This window comes from Macaca thibetana, chromosome 14 (genome assembly GCF_024542745.1).
Source record: "Macaca thibetana thibetana isolate TM-01 chromosome 14, ASM2454274v1, whole genome shotgun sequence".
Taxonomy (NCBI): domain Eukaryota; kingdom Metazoa; phylum Chordata; class Mammalia; order Primates; family Cercopithecidae; genus Macaca; species Macaca thibetana.
In genome coordinates this window covers 100,253,738-100,271,474 of record NC_065591.1, presented here as the reverse complement: position 1 = coordinate 100,271,474, position 17,737 = coordinate 100,253,738, and the positions used below count along the sequence as shown (strand labels likewise).

The window sequence follows — 17,737 nt, the reverse complement described above, 5'->3', positions numbered from 1 at the left end:
ACCTTATCCATCTGGTGGTTCAGTGTGTCTTCTGTAGTGGATGCTCTCTGGTAAGCATAAAAGTGATAACTGAAGATCCACACCTTATAAGTCAATTGTTATGACATTTCCCAGATTTCCTTGTCTCTGATCTGATTTTGCCCTTTCCGAGTTAAGTACCTGACCAATGAGTCAAACTATTGGCCACTGCCCAAGAATCCATGTATATCTCTCCTTAAGGCTACTTCTTGCTCAATAAGAAGTGAATGACCAAGTATAGTGCTCAAAGCTTTGCCCACTAGGATTTTCCCTTACCACTATTCTTTTTTTTTTTTTTTTTTTTTTTTTTTTGAGACGGAGTCTCGCTCTGTCGCCCAGGCTGGAGTGCAGTGGCCGGATCTCAGCTCACTGCAAGCTCCGCCTCACGGGTTCACGCCATTCTCCTGCCTCAGCCTCCTGAGTAGCTGGGACTACAGGCGCCCGCCACCTCGCCCAGCTAGTTTTTTGTATTTTTAGTAGAGACGGGGTTTCACCGTGTTAGCCAGGATGGTCTCGATCTTCTGACCTCGTGATCCACCCGTCTCGGCCTCCCAAAGTGCTGGGATTACAGGCTTGAGCCACCGCGCCCGGCCACCACTGTTCTTTAGGGCTATACCTAAGTGGGGCTGTAGTAAGGCATCAATCCAGTTTTAGCTTGAGCCAACTCATTCATGAACAAGGCCCAAGTTCATAGGGAACTTCTCTACCTTGAGTGACGTACCATAGTATACCATAGTCAGTATCATCAGTGTGGGCTGAGAGAGAAGCATTTGGGCAACTGAATTAGGTGACGTTGAGATGAGGGCTCTTGCTGTGTAACTTACTTGTGCTTTTCAAATCTGCTGGAGATAATTCCCAAATGTCTCATGTAATGGGTATCTACTGTGTCTGCTAGATCTGACCATTCACAGCAAATAAGCTTCCCCCATGATATCTGTCAGATATTATCCCTTTTTGAGAAACTATATCCATGACTATTTACTCTCCAAGACATTCCATGTAACATTTATCACCAAGCCCTGCTTAAGGAGTAAGAAAGTAAAGCAGCTGGCCTGTGCTCCCTTCACCTTGTCAAGGGAACTTCTAGGTATATCTAATGTTATTTGTCCTTGTGTAGAAGTTCCTTAGCAGGCTGACCCTGAGTAAGGGTTACTTAAATAAACCCAGGAGCTATCGATTTCTGAGGCATGGCTTCCTGAAGAATGTTATTTAACCTATACGATTCCATGGGGTATCAAATTGAGACGTTTTGTGATTTAAATATCCCTGCTCTGTGTAATGCAAACCCACAAAACCTTTACTGGAGACCTAATCTGTTATTCTAGGCCAGATAACCCATGTTCAGTGTGGCTGAAGCTCCACAGTCCAGCTGTCCCAGACCTTTCTCTGCCTTTTCTGAGCCTCGATTCCCTGTATCATTGAAATTATTTGTAAAACTTCATACTGAATGAAATCTTTATGTGAATCTGACATGACAATCCAATCTTTTGTTAGTTCACATACTAATATCATCACATAAATACCTGCTGAATTCATGTATTTCATCTGTGCTGTCACAAACATAGACCATGCTACCATCATCTTTTGCTAACTGGTTTCTTTGACTCAGGTCTTGTTTTCCACACCACAGCCAAAGTGATCTTTCTAAATACAAATGTATTTAATTTTCTTCACTTAAAACACTTCAGTGCCACCTCATGGCAGCCAGGTTAAATCCAAACTTTTAAATATAGTTACAATGTCCTTGATGAGTGATATGGTTTGGATTTGTGTCCCCGCCCAAATCTCATGTAATTGTAATCCCCAGTGTTGGAGGAGGGGTCTGGTGGGAGGTGATTGGATCATGGGGTTGGGTTTCCCCCTTCCTGTTTTCATGATAGTGAGTTCTCATGAGATCTGGTTGTTTAAAAGTGTGTAGCGTGTCCCCTTTGCCCTCTTCCTCCTGCTCCAGCCATGTAGGACTTGCCTGTTTCCCCTTCACCTTCTGTCATGATTGTAAGTTTCCTGAGGCCACTCAGCCATGCTTCCTGTGCAGCCTGTGGAACCAGACCCAACTTAATCTCTTTTCTTTATAGATTACCCAGTCTCAGGTAGTTCTTTATAAGCAATGAGAGAACAGACTAATACAATGATCTTGCCCCTCTTTACCTCTCCAGACTCACCTTTCTCCACTTTCCATCCCCATACTATTAATATTCCATCATCTTCATTTGCACTCTATAACCCAGCCATATTGAAGTTTTCAGTTTTGTAAATGCACGATTCTGTCTTCCCACCAGCTGATTGCCCTGTATGAAATGCTCCCTCATCAGTTCCTCCAATACCATTTTTCCTATATTCTATGGAATATTGGTGAGTGTGGTTGTCCCTTGGCATCCCCAGGGGATTTGTTCCGGGCTCGCACAGACACCAAAATCTGCGGATGCTCAAGTCCCTTACATAAAACAGTGTCATGTTTACATATAACCTATACACATCCTCCTATATTAGTTTAAGGCATCTCCAGATGACTTGTAATACCTGATACAATGTAAATGCTATATAAATAGTTGTTATACTATATTGCTTTAAAATCTGTGTTATTTTAATTGTTATATTGGTATTTTTTATGTTTCAGATATTTTTTATATGCAGTTGGTTGAGTCTGTGAATGCAGAACCCTCAGATATGAGGGCCAACCATGTTTATTTGGCTGGAATTAACACAAAAAAAATCTGATTAATAGTGATTTAAACAAAGAGGACTGTTTTCCTCAAATAGGCTATTCCACAAGTCATGTTTGTTCAGCTATTTAACGATGCCATCACATAGCAAGGCTCTTTCTACCTTTTTGCTCTACCATCTTTAATATGTGGCTTGTTGTGTTTGAGCATGTTCTCTTATGGTTGTAAGATGGCTGTGAAAACATCATGTCCATGATAGACAGAAAAGGGGCACCATAGCAAGTTCTCCTTTTATCAGAAAAGCAAAAGCCTTACTAGAAGCCCCTGCCTAAGTCACCTTAGGCGTCGCTGAACAAAACCGGGTCACAGGGGCACCCTTGGCTAAAAGAAGCTAGAAAAGCAAAAATCTGTCTTTCAGCCTCCACAGTGGAAGGAATAAAGGACTGGAGATGACTGCTGGGTCAAAGGAACGGAGTTCACCACACTCTCCAGTCTGAATTACTATATGTTCCCCAAAGCACCTTGTACTTTTACCCATCATGACACTTAGCACATTGTATCTTTAAAAAACTGTCCATAATCCTAATAGACCAATGTTTATACCTCAAGTATAAAAACAAATCAGCCAGAAAATCTATTATTTAATAATAGATTTAATTTAAAAATCTGATTTATTGAGATAAAATTTACATACAGTTTACCCATTTTGAGTGTTCAGCTTGATGAGTTTTGACAAATATATGCATTACGGTAATTTCCACAATATGTAAAACATTTCCATGACCCCCAAATTGTGCATCTTTGTAGTTAACTGACTCACTTCAACTTAAGCCCCTGTCAACCACTAATCTCTCCATCACTAAAATTCTGCCTTTTCTAGAATGTTATATAAATGAAATCATATAGTATGTGGTATTTTTTTGTCCCACTTCTTTCATTTAGCATAATGCTTTTGAGATTCATCCATGTTGTATCAGTAATTCATTCCTTGTTTAATGACTAGTGTTCCATATCACAATATGTTTATTCATTCACCAGCTGATAGACATTTGGTTGTTTCCAGGTTGGGGCCATTAAAAAAAGCCGCTATCGACATTCATACACAAGTTTTTGTTTGTTTGTTTTTGAGACACAGTTTCACTTTGTTGCCCTGGCTGGAGTGCAGTGGCACAGTCTCGGCTCACTGCAACTGTGGGGTTCAAGCGATTCTCATGCCTCAGTCTCCCAAGGAGTTGGCATTACAGGCACCTGCCAACACGCTCAGCTAATTTTTTTTTTGAGACGGAGTTTTTCTCTTCTTGCCAGGCTGGACTGCAATGGCGCAATCGTGGCTCACCACAACCTCCGCCTCCTGGGTTCAAGCAATTCTCCTGCTTCAGCCTCCCAAGTAGCTGAGATTACAGGCACCTGCCACCATGCCCGGCTATTTTTTTTTTTTTTTTTTTTTTTGGTATTTTTAGTAAAGACAGGGTTTCTTCATGTTGGTCAGGTTGGTCTCGAACTCCTGACCTCAGGTGATCTACCCACCTCGGCCTCCCAAAGTGCTGGGATTACAGGTGTGAGCCATAACTCCCGGCCTCATGCACAAGTCTTTATGGGGACATGTTTTAATTTCTCTTGGGAAATACCTGAGAGTGGGATTGCTCTGATGAACAATAAGTATATGTTTAACTGTTTGTTTTATTTTACTTTGGGTTCCAGGATACATGTGCAGAACGTGCAGTTTTGTTATATAGGTATACATGTGCCATAGTGGTTTGCTGTACCTATCAACCCATCATCTAGGTTTTAAACCCTGCGGCATTAGGTATTTGTCCTACTGCTCTCCCTCCCCTTGCCATCCACCTGCCCACGGCCCCAGTGTGTGTTGTTTGCCTCCCTGTGTCCACGTGTTCTCACTGTTCACCTCCCACTTATGAGTGAGATGTGGTGTTTAGTTTTCTGTTCCTGTGTTAGTTTGCTGAGGATGATGGCTTCAAGCTTCATCCATGTCCCTTGTAAAGGACATGATCTTGTTCTTTTTTCTGGCTGCATAGTATTCCATGGTGTATATGTGCCACATTTTCTTTATCCAGTTTATCGTCGATGGGCATTTGGGTTGGTTCCAAGTCTTAGCTATTGTAAATAGTGCTGCAATAAACATATGTGTGTGTGTCTTTATAGTAGAACAATTTATATCCCTTTGGGTATATACCCAGTAGTAGGATTGCTGGGTCAAATGGTATTTCTGGTTCTAGCTTCTTGAGGAATTGCCACACTGTCTTCCACCATGGTTGAACTAATTTACATTCCCACCAATAGTGTAAAAGCATTCCTATTTCTCCACAGCCTCAGCAGCATCTATTGTTTCTTGACTTTTTAATAATCGCCATTCTGAGATGGTATCATTGTGGTTTTGATTTACATTTCTCTAATCATCAGTGATGTTGAGCTTTTCTTCATACATTTGTTGGCTGCATAAATGTCTTGTTTTGAGAAGTGTCTGTTCATATCCTTTGCCCACTTTTTGATGGGGTTGTTTTTGTCTTGTAAATTTAAGTTCCTTGTAGATTCTGGATATTAGAAGCTGGAGGCATCACGCTACCTGACTTCAAACTGTGCTACAATGCTAGAGTAGCCAAAACAGCATGGTACTGGTACCAAAACAGACATATAGACCCATGGATCAGAACAGAGACCTCAGAAATAACACCACACATGTACAACCATCTGATCTTCGACAAACCTGACAAAAGCAATGGGGAAAAGATTCCCTATTAAATAAATGGTACTGGGAAAACTGGCTAGCCATATGCAGAAAAATGAAACTGGACCCTTTCCTCACGCCTTACACAAAAATTAACTCAAGATGGATTAAAGACTTAAATGTGGCTGGGCGTGGTAGCTCATACCTGTAATCCTAGCACTTTGGGAGGCTGAGGTGGGTGGATCACCTGAGGTCAGGAGTTCAAGACCAGCCTGGCCAACATGGCGAAACCCTGTCTCTACTAAAAGTACAAAAATTAGCCAGGCATGGTGGTGGGGGCCTGTAATCCCAGCTACTCACGAGGCTGAGGCAGGACAGTCGCTTGAACCTGTGGGGTGGAGGTTGCAGTGAGCCGAGATCTCGCCACTTTACTCCAGCCTGGGCGTAAGAGCGAAACTCCATCTTGGTTGGGGGGAGAAAAAGACTTAAATATAAAACCCCAAACCATAAAAACCCTAGGAGAAAACCTAGGCAGTACCATTCAGGACATAGGCATGGGCAAGGACTTCATAACAAAAACACCAAAAGCAATTGCAACAAAAGCCAACATTGACAAATGGTATCTAATTAAACTAAAGAGCTTTTGCAAAGCAAAAGAAACTAGCATCAGAGTGAACAGGCAACCTACAGAATGGGAGACAATTTTTGCAATCTATGCATCAGTTTATTTTATAATCTGCTTTCTAAGGTGGCTATACTATTTTGCATTTCCACCAGCAGTAAATAACTTTCAGTTGCTCCACTTGGTTTTTATAAACTGATATTGTCTGATGTTTTAATTTTGCTTTTCTAGAGGATGTATAACAGTGAATGACATCTTTTTGTGATTTTAATTTGCATTTCCCCAATGACTAGTGATGATGAGGATTTCTAACTTGCCATTTTTAATATCTTCTTCACCAAAGTGTCTGTTCAAATCTTTGGGCAATTTTTAATTAGGTGTGTATCTCCTTATTTTTGTGTTGAAAGATTTAAAAAATATATTCTAAAACCAAATCCTTTATCACATACTGTTTTGCCAGTTTGTGGCTTGTGTTTTCATTTTCTTAACAATGTCTTTTGATGAGAAAGAGATTTTAATAATGCCCAAGTTACCATTTTTTCTTCACCGGTTCCTGCTTTTAGTGTCTTATCTAGGAAATCTTTGCCTAAACCAAGGTCATAAAGTTCTTCTGCAAAATTTAGCTCTCACATTTAAATATATGATCCATTTCTAGTTAATTATTGTATGTAGTGAGGGAAGGTTTGAGATTCATTTTCTTGAATATGGATATGCACCATTTATTAGAAAGACATCTTTTCTCTGTTACCTTGAAGCCTTTGCTGAAAATCAGTAATCACTATGTAGGTCTCTTTCTAGACTCCCTGTCCTGCTCCATTAATCTGTGTGTCTATCTTTATGGCAATATCACCTTGTATTTCTTTTTTTTTTTCTTTTTCTTTTATTTATTTATTTATTTATTTATTTATTTATTTATTTATTTATTTATTGAGATGAAGTCTCTCTCTGTCACCCAGGCTGGAGTGCAGTGGTATAGTCTCAGCTCACTGCAACCTCCACCTCCCGGGTTCAAGTGATTCTCTTGCCTCAGCCTTCTGAGTAGCTGGGATTACAGGTATGCACCACCACCCCTGGCTAATTTTTGTACTTCGGTAATACACATATTTTATATGCCCAATCGTTTCATATTTTTGATGCTATTTTTTAAAAATTTCAACTTCAGACTGGTATTGATGCTATATAGAAATATTGTTGATGTCTTGTATATTGACATTTACCATGTGACACTGTTAATTCTAGAATTAAAAAAATACAGAATCTTTAGGATTTTCTACATATAGATGTTTATCTTGTGCAAAGGAAGATAACTGTACTTCTTCCTTTCCAAACGGTATGTCTTTTATTGCTTTCTATTTACATTACTGCATGGCTAGAAACTCCAGCGCAATGTGGAATAGAAGTGGTAAGAGTGGCATCCTTGCCTCGTTCCTGATCTTTGGAGATAACCGAGGTTTTCCTCATTAAATATGATGTGAGCTGTTTTTTACAGATGTCCTTTGTCACATGTCTTTTATTCCTAGTTTGATGAGTTTTATCATGAATAAGTATTGAATTTTCTCACAAGCTTTTTCTGCACTACTGGCATGATCATATGGCTTAGTTACATTGATTGAGTCAATCTGGAATAATGCCATTTGGTCATGATTTACCTCTTGTATTGATAGAATTGATTTGCTAATATTTTTTGAGGAATTTTATATAAGTGTTCATGGAGGATATTGATCTTTAGTTTTCTTTCTTGTAATTCTTTTTTTTTTTTTTTTTTTTTTTTTTAGACAGAATCTCACTCTGTCACCCAGGCTGGAGTTCAGTGGCACGTCTCAGCCCACTGCAACCTCTGCCTCCTGGGTTCAAGCGATTCTTGTGCCTCAGCCACCTAAGTAGCTGGGATTACAGGCATGCACCACCACACCTGGCAAATATATGTATTTTTAAATCTTTGGTAGAGATGAGGACTCACCATGTTGGCCAGGCGGGTCTTGAACTCCTGACTTAAAGTGATCTGCTGCCTTGACCTCCCAAAGTGCTGGGATTACAGGTATAATCCTGGCATCTTTCTTGTAATTCTCTGTCTAGTTTTGATATGAGTATGCTGGCTTCATAAAATGGGTTATTCTAATATTATGAAGAGTTTTTGCAGAATTGATATTATTTTGTAGATGGCACTGACTTACCAATTATTTTCTGTGTTTTTGTCCTTTTCATGTTTGAAATGCCTATGAGGTCCACTTGTCCGTGATGCTTTACACTGCAGTGATTTAAAATAAATCTGGCAAGCAGCTATTTTCCTTTTTCTCTCTTAAAACCTTTGCAACTCTGATAATCATGGAAATCTAAAAACATTTTTTAAGAAATAAGAATTATTGGCCAGGCACAGTGGCTCACGCCTGTAATCCCAGCACTTTGGGGTGCTGAGGCGGGCAGATCACTTGAGGTCAAGAGTTTGAGACCAGCCTGGCCAACATGGTGAAACCCTGTCTCTATGAAAAATACAAAAATTAGCTGGACATGGTGGTGGGCACCCGTAGTCCCAGCTACTCGGAGGCTGAGGCAGGAGAATTACTTGAACCTGGGAGGCAGAGGTTGCAGTGAGCTGAGACAGTGCTGCTGCACTCCAGCCTAGGCAACAAAGCGGGACTCCATCTAGGAATGAATGAATGAATGAACGAATAAGGTTTAGTAGTATTTACGAAGGACTAGAAGTTTATATTAAATATTCAAACACTACAGTAGGGAACATTTTGGGTAGCTTTCAAGTAACCTAACATTACCATCTCCTAACAAGGCTAACAATACACAGAATCAGGTTTTGGAACCGTCAATTGAAGGACATCTTCTGTTTCCAAAACTTCTTAGAATACCATTTATAGGATTGGTGTAAAATATACAATGCTTTTACTTTTAAGAGTCACCCACACCCATTATGTTTGCTACTCAGACATAAAAACAGAAAATAACAAGTATTGATAAGGATGTTGAGAAATTGGAATCCTTGTGCACTGATGGTGGAGTTGTGAAATGGTTCGGCCACTGTGGAAAAACTATGGTGGTTCCTTAAAAAGTTAAAAATAGAATGACTATATGATCCAACAATTCCATTTCTGGGTATAAAGAAAAAAGAGTTCTGAAGACATATTTGTATACCTATGTAAATAGTGACAATATTCATGATAGTCAAAGGGCAGAGACAACTCTGGTATCCATTGATGGATGAATGGATAAACAAAATATACACAGTATATACACACACACAATGGAATATTATTCAACCTTAAAAAGAAAGGAAATTCTGCAATATATTACAACATAGATGAACCTTGAGGACGTTATGCTAAGTGAAATAAGCTAGTCACAAAGAGACAAAGCATGATTCTACTTATAAAAGGTACAGTACCTGGAATGTCAAATTCAGAGACAGAAGGTAGAACAGTGGTTCCCAGAGGCTGGATGAATAGAGGAATGGGGAGTTGTTGAATGGGTATAGAATTTGTTTTGTAAGGTTAAAGGAGTGCTGGAGGTTGGTTGCACAACCACCACTGTATCATTATATCGCTACTGAACTGTATACTTAAAAATGAGATGGTATATTTTGTTCTGTGTGTGTTTTTTAAGTGACTCACCATTAGTAGTATACCAGCTATGAACACACACTTATATCAGGGCAAGAACTATACGCAAGATCATGACCACTTCTCTCCTATATGTTTCTGTCCCAGTATGGGAATACTGACCTTAACCTTTAATACTGTGTCTCAGTGTTCAGTGCTCTTTGTGTCACTGCATTCCTTCAAATCAGCAATGTGTCTTATGTTGATTGCTAAGCTTTAATTCTCACGGGAGAATTATAATATCTTTCCTATTTTCCTGATTTTGTTACTGATTTTTCTTGGGATTCAAAATTTGGAAAAACAAAATTTCTCAAGAAATGCTGGAAAGGAAATCCCACTTGGAAACACTAACCAAAATGTTTGCAAACAAAATAAAGCAATAGATAAAATGGATCAGCTGAGGTTATACTAGGAGTATAAGATGATTTAACCTTAGAAAATCAAACAGTGTAGTTTACATTAACATTCAAGGAAAATAATCATCATCAGTAAACACAGATAAACTGTATAAATTCACCATCTGTAATAAAACCTCACAGCAACCTAGGGACAGAAAAGAACTTCTTTAATCTGATAAGGGAAATATACACATTAAAGAAAAAAATCAAACCCTGCAGCAAACAGTAAATTTAAAGGTAAACACTAACATTTTTATCTTTGACACGAGGCGTAGGACAGAATGTCCCAACATTCTACCTATGATTGTGCTAAAGAGAGGTCCTAGCCAGTAAAGGAAAAAAATAAAAAGCAAACAGTATGGGATTGGAATATGACCCAACAATTCCATTTCCAACATTACTCATAGATGATATGATTATATACATAGAAAATCCAAACATTACTCCTAGATGATATGATTATATACATAGAAAATCCAAGAGAATCCAGATATATTTCTAGAAAGAATTAAAAGAGGTTACTGTGGTTACTGGATAGAAAAATCAATATGTAAAAACGAATTTTAATTCTAACAGTAATAATCAGGAAAAACTTATGGAAAAAAAAGTCCTTTATAAGAACATTAAAAAAATAAAGTGCTTAGGAATCAACGTAGTAAAACTATGCAAGATCTCTGCAAGGAAAACTAAAACTTAGTTGAGTGACATTAGGAACGGGGGGAAAATCCCTACCTGAAAGATTTAACCATAAATGAAAACACTAATAAAAATGTCTGTCAACCAAAAAAACTCCATTAAGAGAATGAAGAGACAAGCCACAGAATCAGAAAAGATGTTAGCTAAGATGTTATGTAATCCAACAAAGGATCAGTAGAAATATCAGCAAAGAATATGTACAGGCAATTCATCAAAGAGAAAATCATACTGACTAACAAGCATATACTAAAAAGTTTAATCTCCCTAATAATTAGTGAGGTACAAATTAAAATGAGACATACCATTTTAATCCCATCAAAATAACTATTTTATTTTGAAAATATCAAGTGAGGCAGCAAAATCACCCCTGGTTTTAAGAACCACTGCTTTTGGATCATACACAATGAAAGTATATATTTCTACATACTGTTGTACATAAAACTATGTATGCTGTACTTTTAATGGCAAAGGGATTTTTCAGAGGATAAATGTCTATTATGAGATCTCCTTACTTACCAAATTCTGAGTCATTATAATCTTTGTGGAAACTGACTCCACTATATTCATGCAAAATTCAGTTTGTTAAAATCTAGGCAAAAGAGCCTAAAACTCTGAAGAGGACTGAATTTATTTTAAAAATATGATAAACAAGTAAAAAACCTTTGCATTTAGGATACCAGGATCTTTGCACTTGTCATATTCTAGTACAGATCTTTTAGGCTAGAAATGTCAACTAGATCACTTTCTAGGCCCAAAGAAAGAACACTGATATTTGCCTTTTTGTCAGGAGGCGATTAAGAAACACTACTAGGATACTTAAACTGAGATGCAACATTATCAGACTGGCTGTGCAGCAGGCTCCCTGGTTCACACTGCATCGTCAGTTGCCTATCCTCCTCAGATTGGGAGCTTTAGATAGGCAGACTATGGCTGCCTTGCTCACTGCTTTCTCCTTAGGAACGAGTCCCATGCCTGGCACACAGAACACACAAATATTTGAATAAAGTGAATGAGTCTTAGTATATGCTTTTAGAATTATTTATTCAAAAACACTTTATAATAGATTCAGGTAACAGTAAAGTAATACAATCAATAGTACTAAAATAAATCTATAGAAAATAGATAATTTCATTAAGGTGCAATTAAAATACTTGAAATTGGGACACATCTCTATATTTCAAACCAATATACTGGCTTTCTACTTTTTAAAAGACTATTCTAGTCTTTAAGATGTCCAAAGTTTTTCCTCTTTGCTTTTATTTGCTTTGGACCATATTTAAATTTTTAACATTCCTAAGTGCATACATACATTTTAGGCATATACTATAACAACCAAGAGTTTTTTGTGAACCTACTGATTAGGTAGACACTTTGGGGAGGTATGACCTGCACAAAGTAGGGTGGGAGGGCTATTATCTCCCTTAATCTGGACACAACTGTTCAAGCAGTCTATAATTTATTAGCTTCTCCAATATCTTCACTATTTGGTTTTCATTGACCTTTTGAGCAACTGACTGGCAAACCCCAGATTTTTTTCACCTGAAATCTTTTCATGTTAGATATTGTCCATATTACACTTGTACTTATTTACTATCTTCTTGCCTTGGACAACTTATTTCTCCAAATTTTGATTTCTCCAGCAGTAAATTGGGATATCACTAATCTTGCAAGGCAAAGATCAGAGAATGCTGCATATAATATGTGTCAGTGACTTAGCATACAACAAATATTCTATGATTAATATTTTCAAAATCTAACTACTCATTTTTCCTTGGCAGTTTTCTAAGTCATTTGCAGAAAGTGTTCCAGCTTGCCAAACCTTTTTTTTTGAGACAGAGTCTCGCTCTGTTGCCCAGGCTGGAATGCAATGGCAACCCCGTCTCTACTAAAAATACAAAAAAAAATCTTTTATAATCTTAATTCTGTCATCTGTGAATTAGTTATTTCTCCTACGTCTGTGATCTGTATGTAAATTTGATAAACTTTTCAAAGCCATTGATTAGAATACTTGAACAGAATAGGAGCCTTATGGCATACCACGCAAGGCCAAAGAGCGGATTAATGATGTTATTCAAAGCTCTCTGGATGCATCAACTAGCAAGAATTAGCTACAAATTCATTTAACTATACTATTATCTAGTTGATAATTTCTAATTCCACCCATGAAGACTTCAGGGCTTTCTTAAAGACATTCTAAATTTACTGCGTTTCCTTGATTTACTATAGTAGTAAAAACTACCAATATATACCAAATATTCATTTAGGCAGCTTATAAGAAAAAGATACACCAAGGTAAGTTTGTAATTTGAAATGCAAAGTAATATTCTGAACAGTTCTCCAGAAATCAAACCAACAAATTTATAGTCCAAAAAGTTCTGGAGATTGGTTTTAGGGGAGGGGAATGTGAGGAGATCAAATATGAATGAGTGCCTGCCATTGGCAGTAAAAAGAAATGCCAACTCTTCCTAAGAAAAAAATTTATATAACCTTCAAGGTCCAAATACGAGGAGAAAGCTCAACCACCCATTTGTTAATCTCTGCAGCTGGGATGAACATTTTCCTAAGGATGGAGAAGAGATTATACTCACTAATACATGAGTCAGTAGTTTTACTTTCAGGTGGCTTTTTATCTGATGTTTATCTGATATGATGACAGTTGGGGGACAGAGAAATGTTCCACTTCTAGCTGTGTATCAAACTAGATACCTAAGCCCTTCCCTTCCAACAGAATACAGAGAAATGCTAGATAAAATGTAGAAAACATTCTTTTAAATACATACCAGAACTTACAAGAAAGTAAGGGGAAATCGTTATGGTCACAAATGAGGGGAATGAGGCCGGGTGTGGTGACTCACACCTGTAATCCCAGCACTTTGGGAGGCAGAGGCAGGTGGATCACGAGGTCAGGTGATCGAGACCATCCTGGCTAACACAGTGAAACTCCATCTCTACTAAAAATTCCAAAACTCAGTCAGGCATGTTGGCACACGTCTATAGTCCCAGCTACTCAGGAGGCTGAGGCAGGAGAATCGCTTGAACCCAGGAGGTGGAAGTTGCAGTGAGCTGAGACTCCAGCCTGGGCAACAGAGCAAGACTCTGTCTCAAAAAAAAAATGAAGGGAATGAAAAACCAGAGAGGTAAATATGTGAGCTGATGCTATAGCTGTCTTAGAACAATTTGCCAGTTCATTAACCCATGGCTTTTAGCTTCGACATCTATATGGGGACTAAAGAACCCAGGACTTGTCAAAGGCAGGCAGTGGGAATTAAATGTACCTCCTTCCACCCCTACCATAGAGGTGGGACACATGGAAGCGTATACTCTCAGTGAAAAAGGCATCAATCAAATATTCTGCCCACTAGCACAGGGAGATGAGGAAGTATGTCTGCCTTGGCCTGAGAAATCTCCTATCAGTAAGTTATGCTACACTTCAGGTATGGAAACCCTAAAGCCAAGAAATTTAAAATAAGAATGGGCATGTGTCAGCAACAGCCCTGGGAATATGACATAAACAGAGACTCACGATTCCCATAGATAAAGCCTTGCTGAAAATAAACTCAATTTTCAAAAAGACAAAAATGGATAAAGTCTATCAAATACAAAAATCAACAGATATAAACAGCAGGAACTAAATTTAATAGAACTATTAGAGTGACTATCAAGTACAGACATTTAAAATAATTAGTGACATAAAAAGAAAACATTAAAAAATGACATCAAGAAACAGAGATCTGAAAAAATGATGCATAATTAGAAATGAAAAACAATTTCTGAAGAAGAAGCCCAAGGGATAGGGTAAAAGAGATTATATACAGCTGACAAGAGAATTAATGAACTAGAAGGAAATATATGAAGGTATCACAGAAAGATAACATATATGGACAATACAGAAGGGCTTAAAAGATAAAGAGAATAGAATGAGAAGTTTCAATACACACTTAAAAAAATAGTAACTACACTGTGTTTTTGAAATTTGTTCTCCATAACAGCTTCATTATTTAGTAACACAGTGATCTTACTAGGAAAAATCCAAATCCATTTTTTTTTTTTTTTTTTTTTTTTTTGGAGACAGTTTTTTGCTCTTGTCACCCAGGCTACAGTGCAATGGCATGATTTTGGCTCATAGCAACCTCCACCTCCCAGGTTCAAGAGATTCTCCTGCCTCTGCCTTTCGAGTGGCTGGGATTATAGGTGCCCACCACCATGCCCGGCTAATTTTTGTATTTTTAGTAGAGATGGGGTTTCACCATACTGGCCAGGCTGGTCTCGAACTCCCGACCTTGTGATCCGCCCACCTCAGCCTCCCAAAGTGCTGGGATTACAGGCGTGAGCTGCTGTATCCAGCCCGAATAACCATTATTTCTAAAGAGTGAGAGCAGAGATGTTTCTTAAGACCATCAAAACATTTTTGAGTGGTGTGATTAAATCAAGTATTAAAACCAACATTCCAAAAAAACCCACAATAGTTCTCTTAGTTAAATATGAATCCCTATTTAAAGTATGTTGGCAGGTTAAAAATAAAGGCTAAAATATAATTTCTAAAGGCTGAATACAAGGGTAATTCATATGCTGAAGATCACACCCAAGCTTTCCATCCGGGGAAAAGTCGGCTGAGATTTTTGGGGTCCATGGCCTGCTGTATGAGCAGATTCACTTGTCCACCAACACTGAGCACAGTGCCTTCTTCCACTCCTTTCAGTTTCTCTTGTAGTCTCATTAAGACACGTTCAGCTACTTTGTTGAAACTCTGGTCAATATCACTAAGGACAAAAACACAAAGGTTTCAGTGAGGTGAACAGTTTAAAGGCCTTGGGAATAAGAAAATCCGAACAACTGACAGGACCTTCTTAAAATACTGCTCACCTGAGATTTCGTTTGCATTCTTGGTCATCTGCATTCACAGTAGGGTGAAGCTCAGTTTCATCTTCTGGCCTCTGCTGTAAATACAAAGCTTTCAAAGGATTCATGGTCCAGTCAAAGAGTGGATCATACAGAAGGACCTAAACAGAGAGAACATATGTATTAAAAGAACAATGTACATTTTAATCACATACTTAGAAACAGTAGAACCAGTATCATACAAATAACAGAGGCCAGTCACGTGGTAGATGATGGGGGAGGGGAACAAACATCATGCACGCTTCATGTTTCCTTGTGGAGGAAACTATCCTAGCATAATGCTCAAGCTTCTCATTCAACCCTGAATTCATTCTTCTTCCATGGTTAGGGGTGACATCCCTTGACCCATGTTTCCCGACTGGATGAAACTAATCTATTAAAAGGAGATAAGCATTAGTCACTTTCTTTCCTTCTCTCTCTACTCTTAACCCTGGGTTAGGGTATTTGCTTTGTAGGGCCCAATTCTTCCTCAGCCAGGCTGTCTCAATATATAGATTGGGTTGTGGGGACTGGAGAGCATGAGCAAGCCTATTTGGACCTCACTCCTAAGCCATCTTCTCCAATAGTTTTATCAGTAACAAACCTGAAATTCTGATCTCTACCCTATTCCTATGGCTCTTTTTCTCTCAGTTCTAAATCTGGGTGGATCCAAAAAGGTATAATTTATTGAAACCTCCTCAAAACCCAAGGTTTGGTGCTGTGTTTAGAATCTTGAGATATATATTAGGTGTAGAATTAGGATACCAAAACAACTGACATGGCTAGAGCAAGTGGCTTTAGGTCTTAAATTTTAGAAAGTGAGGTCATGAGGAATCTGATATTGGCAGGTCAGAACAGCTAACTGCTCTGGTATTTATAAACACAGAACTTAAAAAAAAATAGGCTTTGGCAAATGCTTACAAATCTTAGTAGTAAGTGGAGACAATACAAAGACTGATTCTACAGGGCATTCCAGTATTACAAGGTTGGAACACTTTTTTGCTGCTACCTGTACACAGTTTCTCAGTAAATCTGCAGATTGGGACTATAAAATGTCTTTAGTAGATTTAGTTTCAGGACATGTACTATATTAGCAGAACCAAAATCTCTCTATTTTTTAATGCTGTTTTGAGTGTCCTCCAGGACCATTAAATACTGTGGAGAAACTGAGCTTGATTACATGTGGCTTGTTCGTAAGTTCAAGGGTTCCTATGTGACTTCAAGTTGGGCATTGACATGGCTTTAGATTTCAAGAGATCCAAACCAGTTTCACCCACAAAAGGAAAATATTAATATATTTTATTAATGAACTAATGAAAAGGAATGAAGGCCTCAAATATAGACTAGATGGTTTTCTTGGGTTGAAGTAGAAGAAAAATCCAAACTACTTCAAAACCAAGGGCTTGTGTCACAAGTCACACTTGGAAATATTAGAATTAAGGAGGAACTGGAATAAGTAAAAAATTATGCTTCAGTCTGACAATCAAGACAGAAGTGGCTGGAAACAGTAAAGGAATAGAGACTGATTAAGCGAGAGCAGGGTTTCTCTCAGCACTACTGTCATTTTGGATGGGATATTTCTTTGCTGTGGGGGCTAACTTGTACATTCTGGGGTGTTCACCAGCATCCCTGGCCTCTACCCAGTAGATGCCAATACTGTCCTCATCTCCCATCCCCAATTGTGACAACCAAAAATGCCTCCAGACATTGCCAACTGTCCTCTAGGGGACAAAATTGCTCTTGGCTAAGCATCATTGAGCTAGAGGGAGAGAGATATTTCCTTAGCAGAACATACAAAATCTTAAGAGGACAGAATGGTCCATTGGGAAGAAAATGAAATCTTGAAGGCCAGGAGAGACAAATACACTGAGAGGAAAAGGGAAATACACCCAGGTCAAAGTGCTCTGAAGGAGGGGCTTAGGAAGCAGGGAGATCAGAACAGAAATAGTGACTGTGTCTCAATGAAATCTAAGAGAAGAAAATAAATGAATCCAAGAGAGGAGAGAAATGATGTCCCAGAGGACTGGGAACCTGGATGCTATTGAGAAGCACCCTCCTAAAACTGAAGGCAGAAAGTGGTCTTACTGTGGTAAGATCACTGGGGAAGTTATTATTGAGGATTGGGACAATCACACCAAATGATTTTGGGAAATTCAGACAGATTTACA

General features: G+C 38.4%; 3 protein-coding genes across 14 annotated transcripts in view; 2 read left to right on the top strand and 1 right to left on the bottom strand.

Annotated features, from left to right (window-relative positions):
- Nucleotides 1-17,737, top strand: part of POGLUT3 (protein O-glucosyltransferase 3) — a 603,612-nt gene that overhangs the window by 110,596 nt on the left and 475,279 nt on the right. The window lies entirely within an intron of this gene.
- Nucleotides 1-17,737, top strand: part of C14H11orf65 (chromosome 14 C11orf65 homolog) — a 142,298-nt gene that overhangs the window by 77,897 nt on the left and 46,664 nt on the right. Inside the window, exon 9 of one of the 6 annotated variants that reach the window (XM_050758720.1) lies at nucleotides 6,946-8,988. The exons of the other annotated variants lie outside the window; for them this stretch is intronic. Within the exon in view, the coding sequence (XP_050614677.1) occupies nucleotides 6,946-7,027 (82 nt within the window). The 3' untranslated portion in view covers nucleotides 7,028-8,988. Of the gene's footprint in view, nucleotides 1-6,945; nucleotides 8,989-17,737 lie in introns of those variants that run through there. 6 annotated transcript variants of the gene reach the window in all.
- ATM (ATM serine/threonine kinase) overlaps nucleotides 11,716-17,737 on the bottom strand; it is a 134,418-nt gene continuing 128,396 nt past the window's right edge. For all 7 annotated transcript variants that reach the window (XM_050758671.1, XM_050758672.1, XM_050758670.1 and 4 more), the window contains 2 exons: nucleotides 15,555-15,691; nucleotides 11,716-15,451 (listed from right to left, as the gene is read on the bottom strand). In XM_050758671.1, the coding sequence (XP_050614628.1) occupies nucleotides 15,268-15,451; nucleotides 15,555-15,691 (321 nt within the window). In that variant the 3' untranslated portion in view covers nucleotides 11,716-15,267. The remainder of the gene's footprint in view (nucleotides 15,452-15,554; nucleotides 15,692-17,737) is intronic.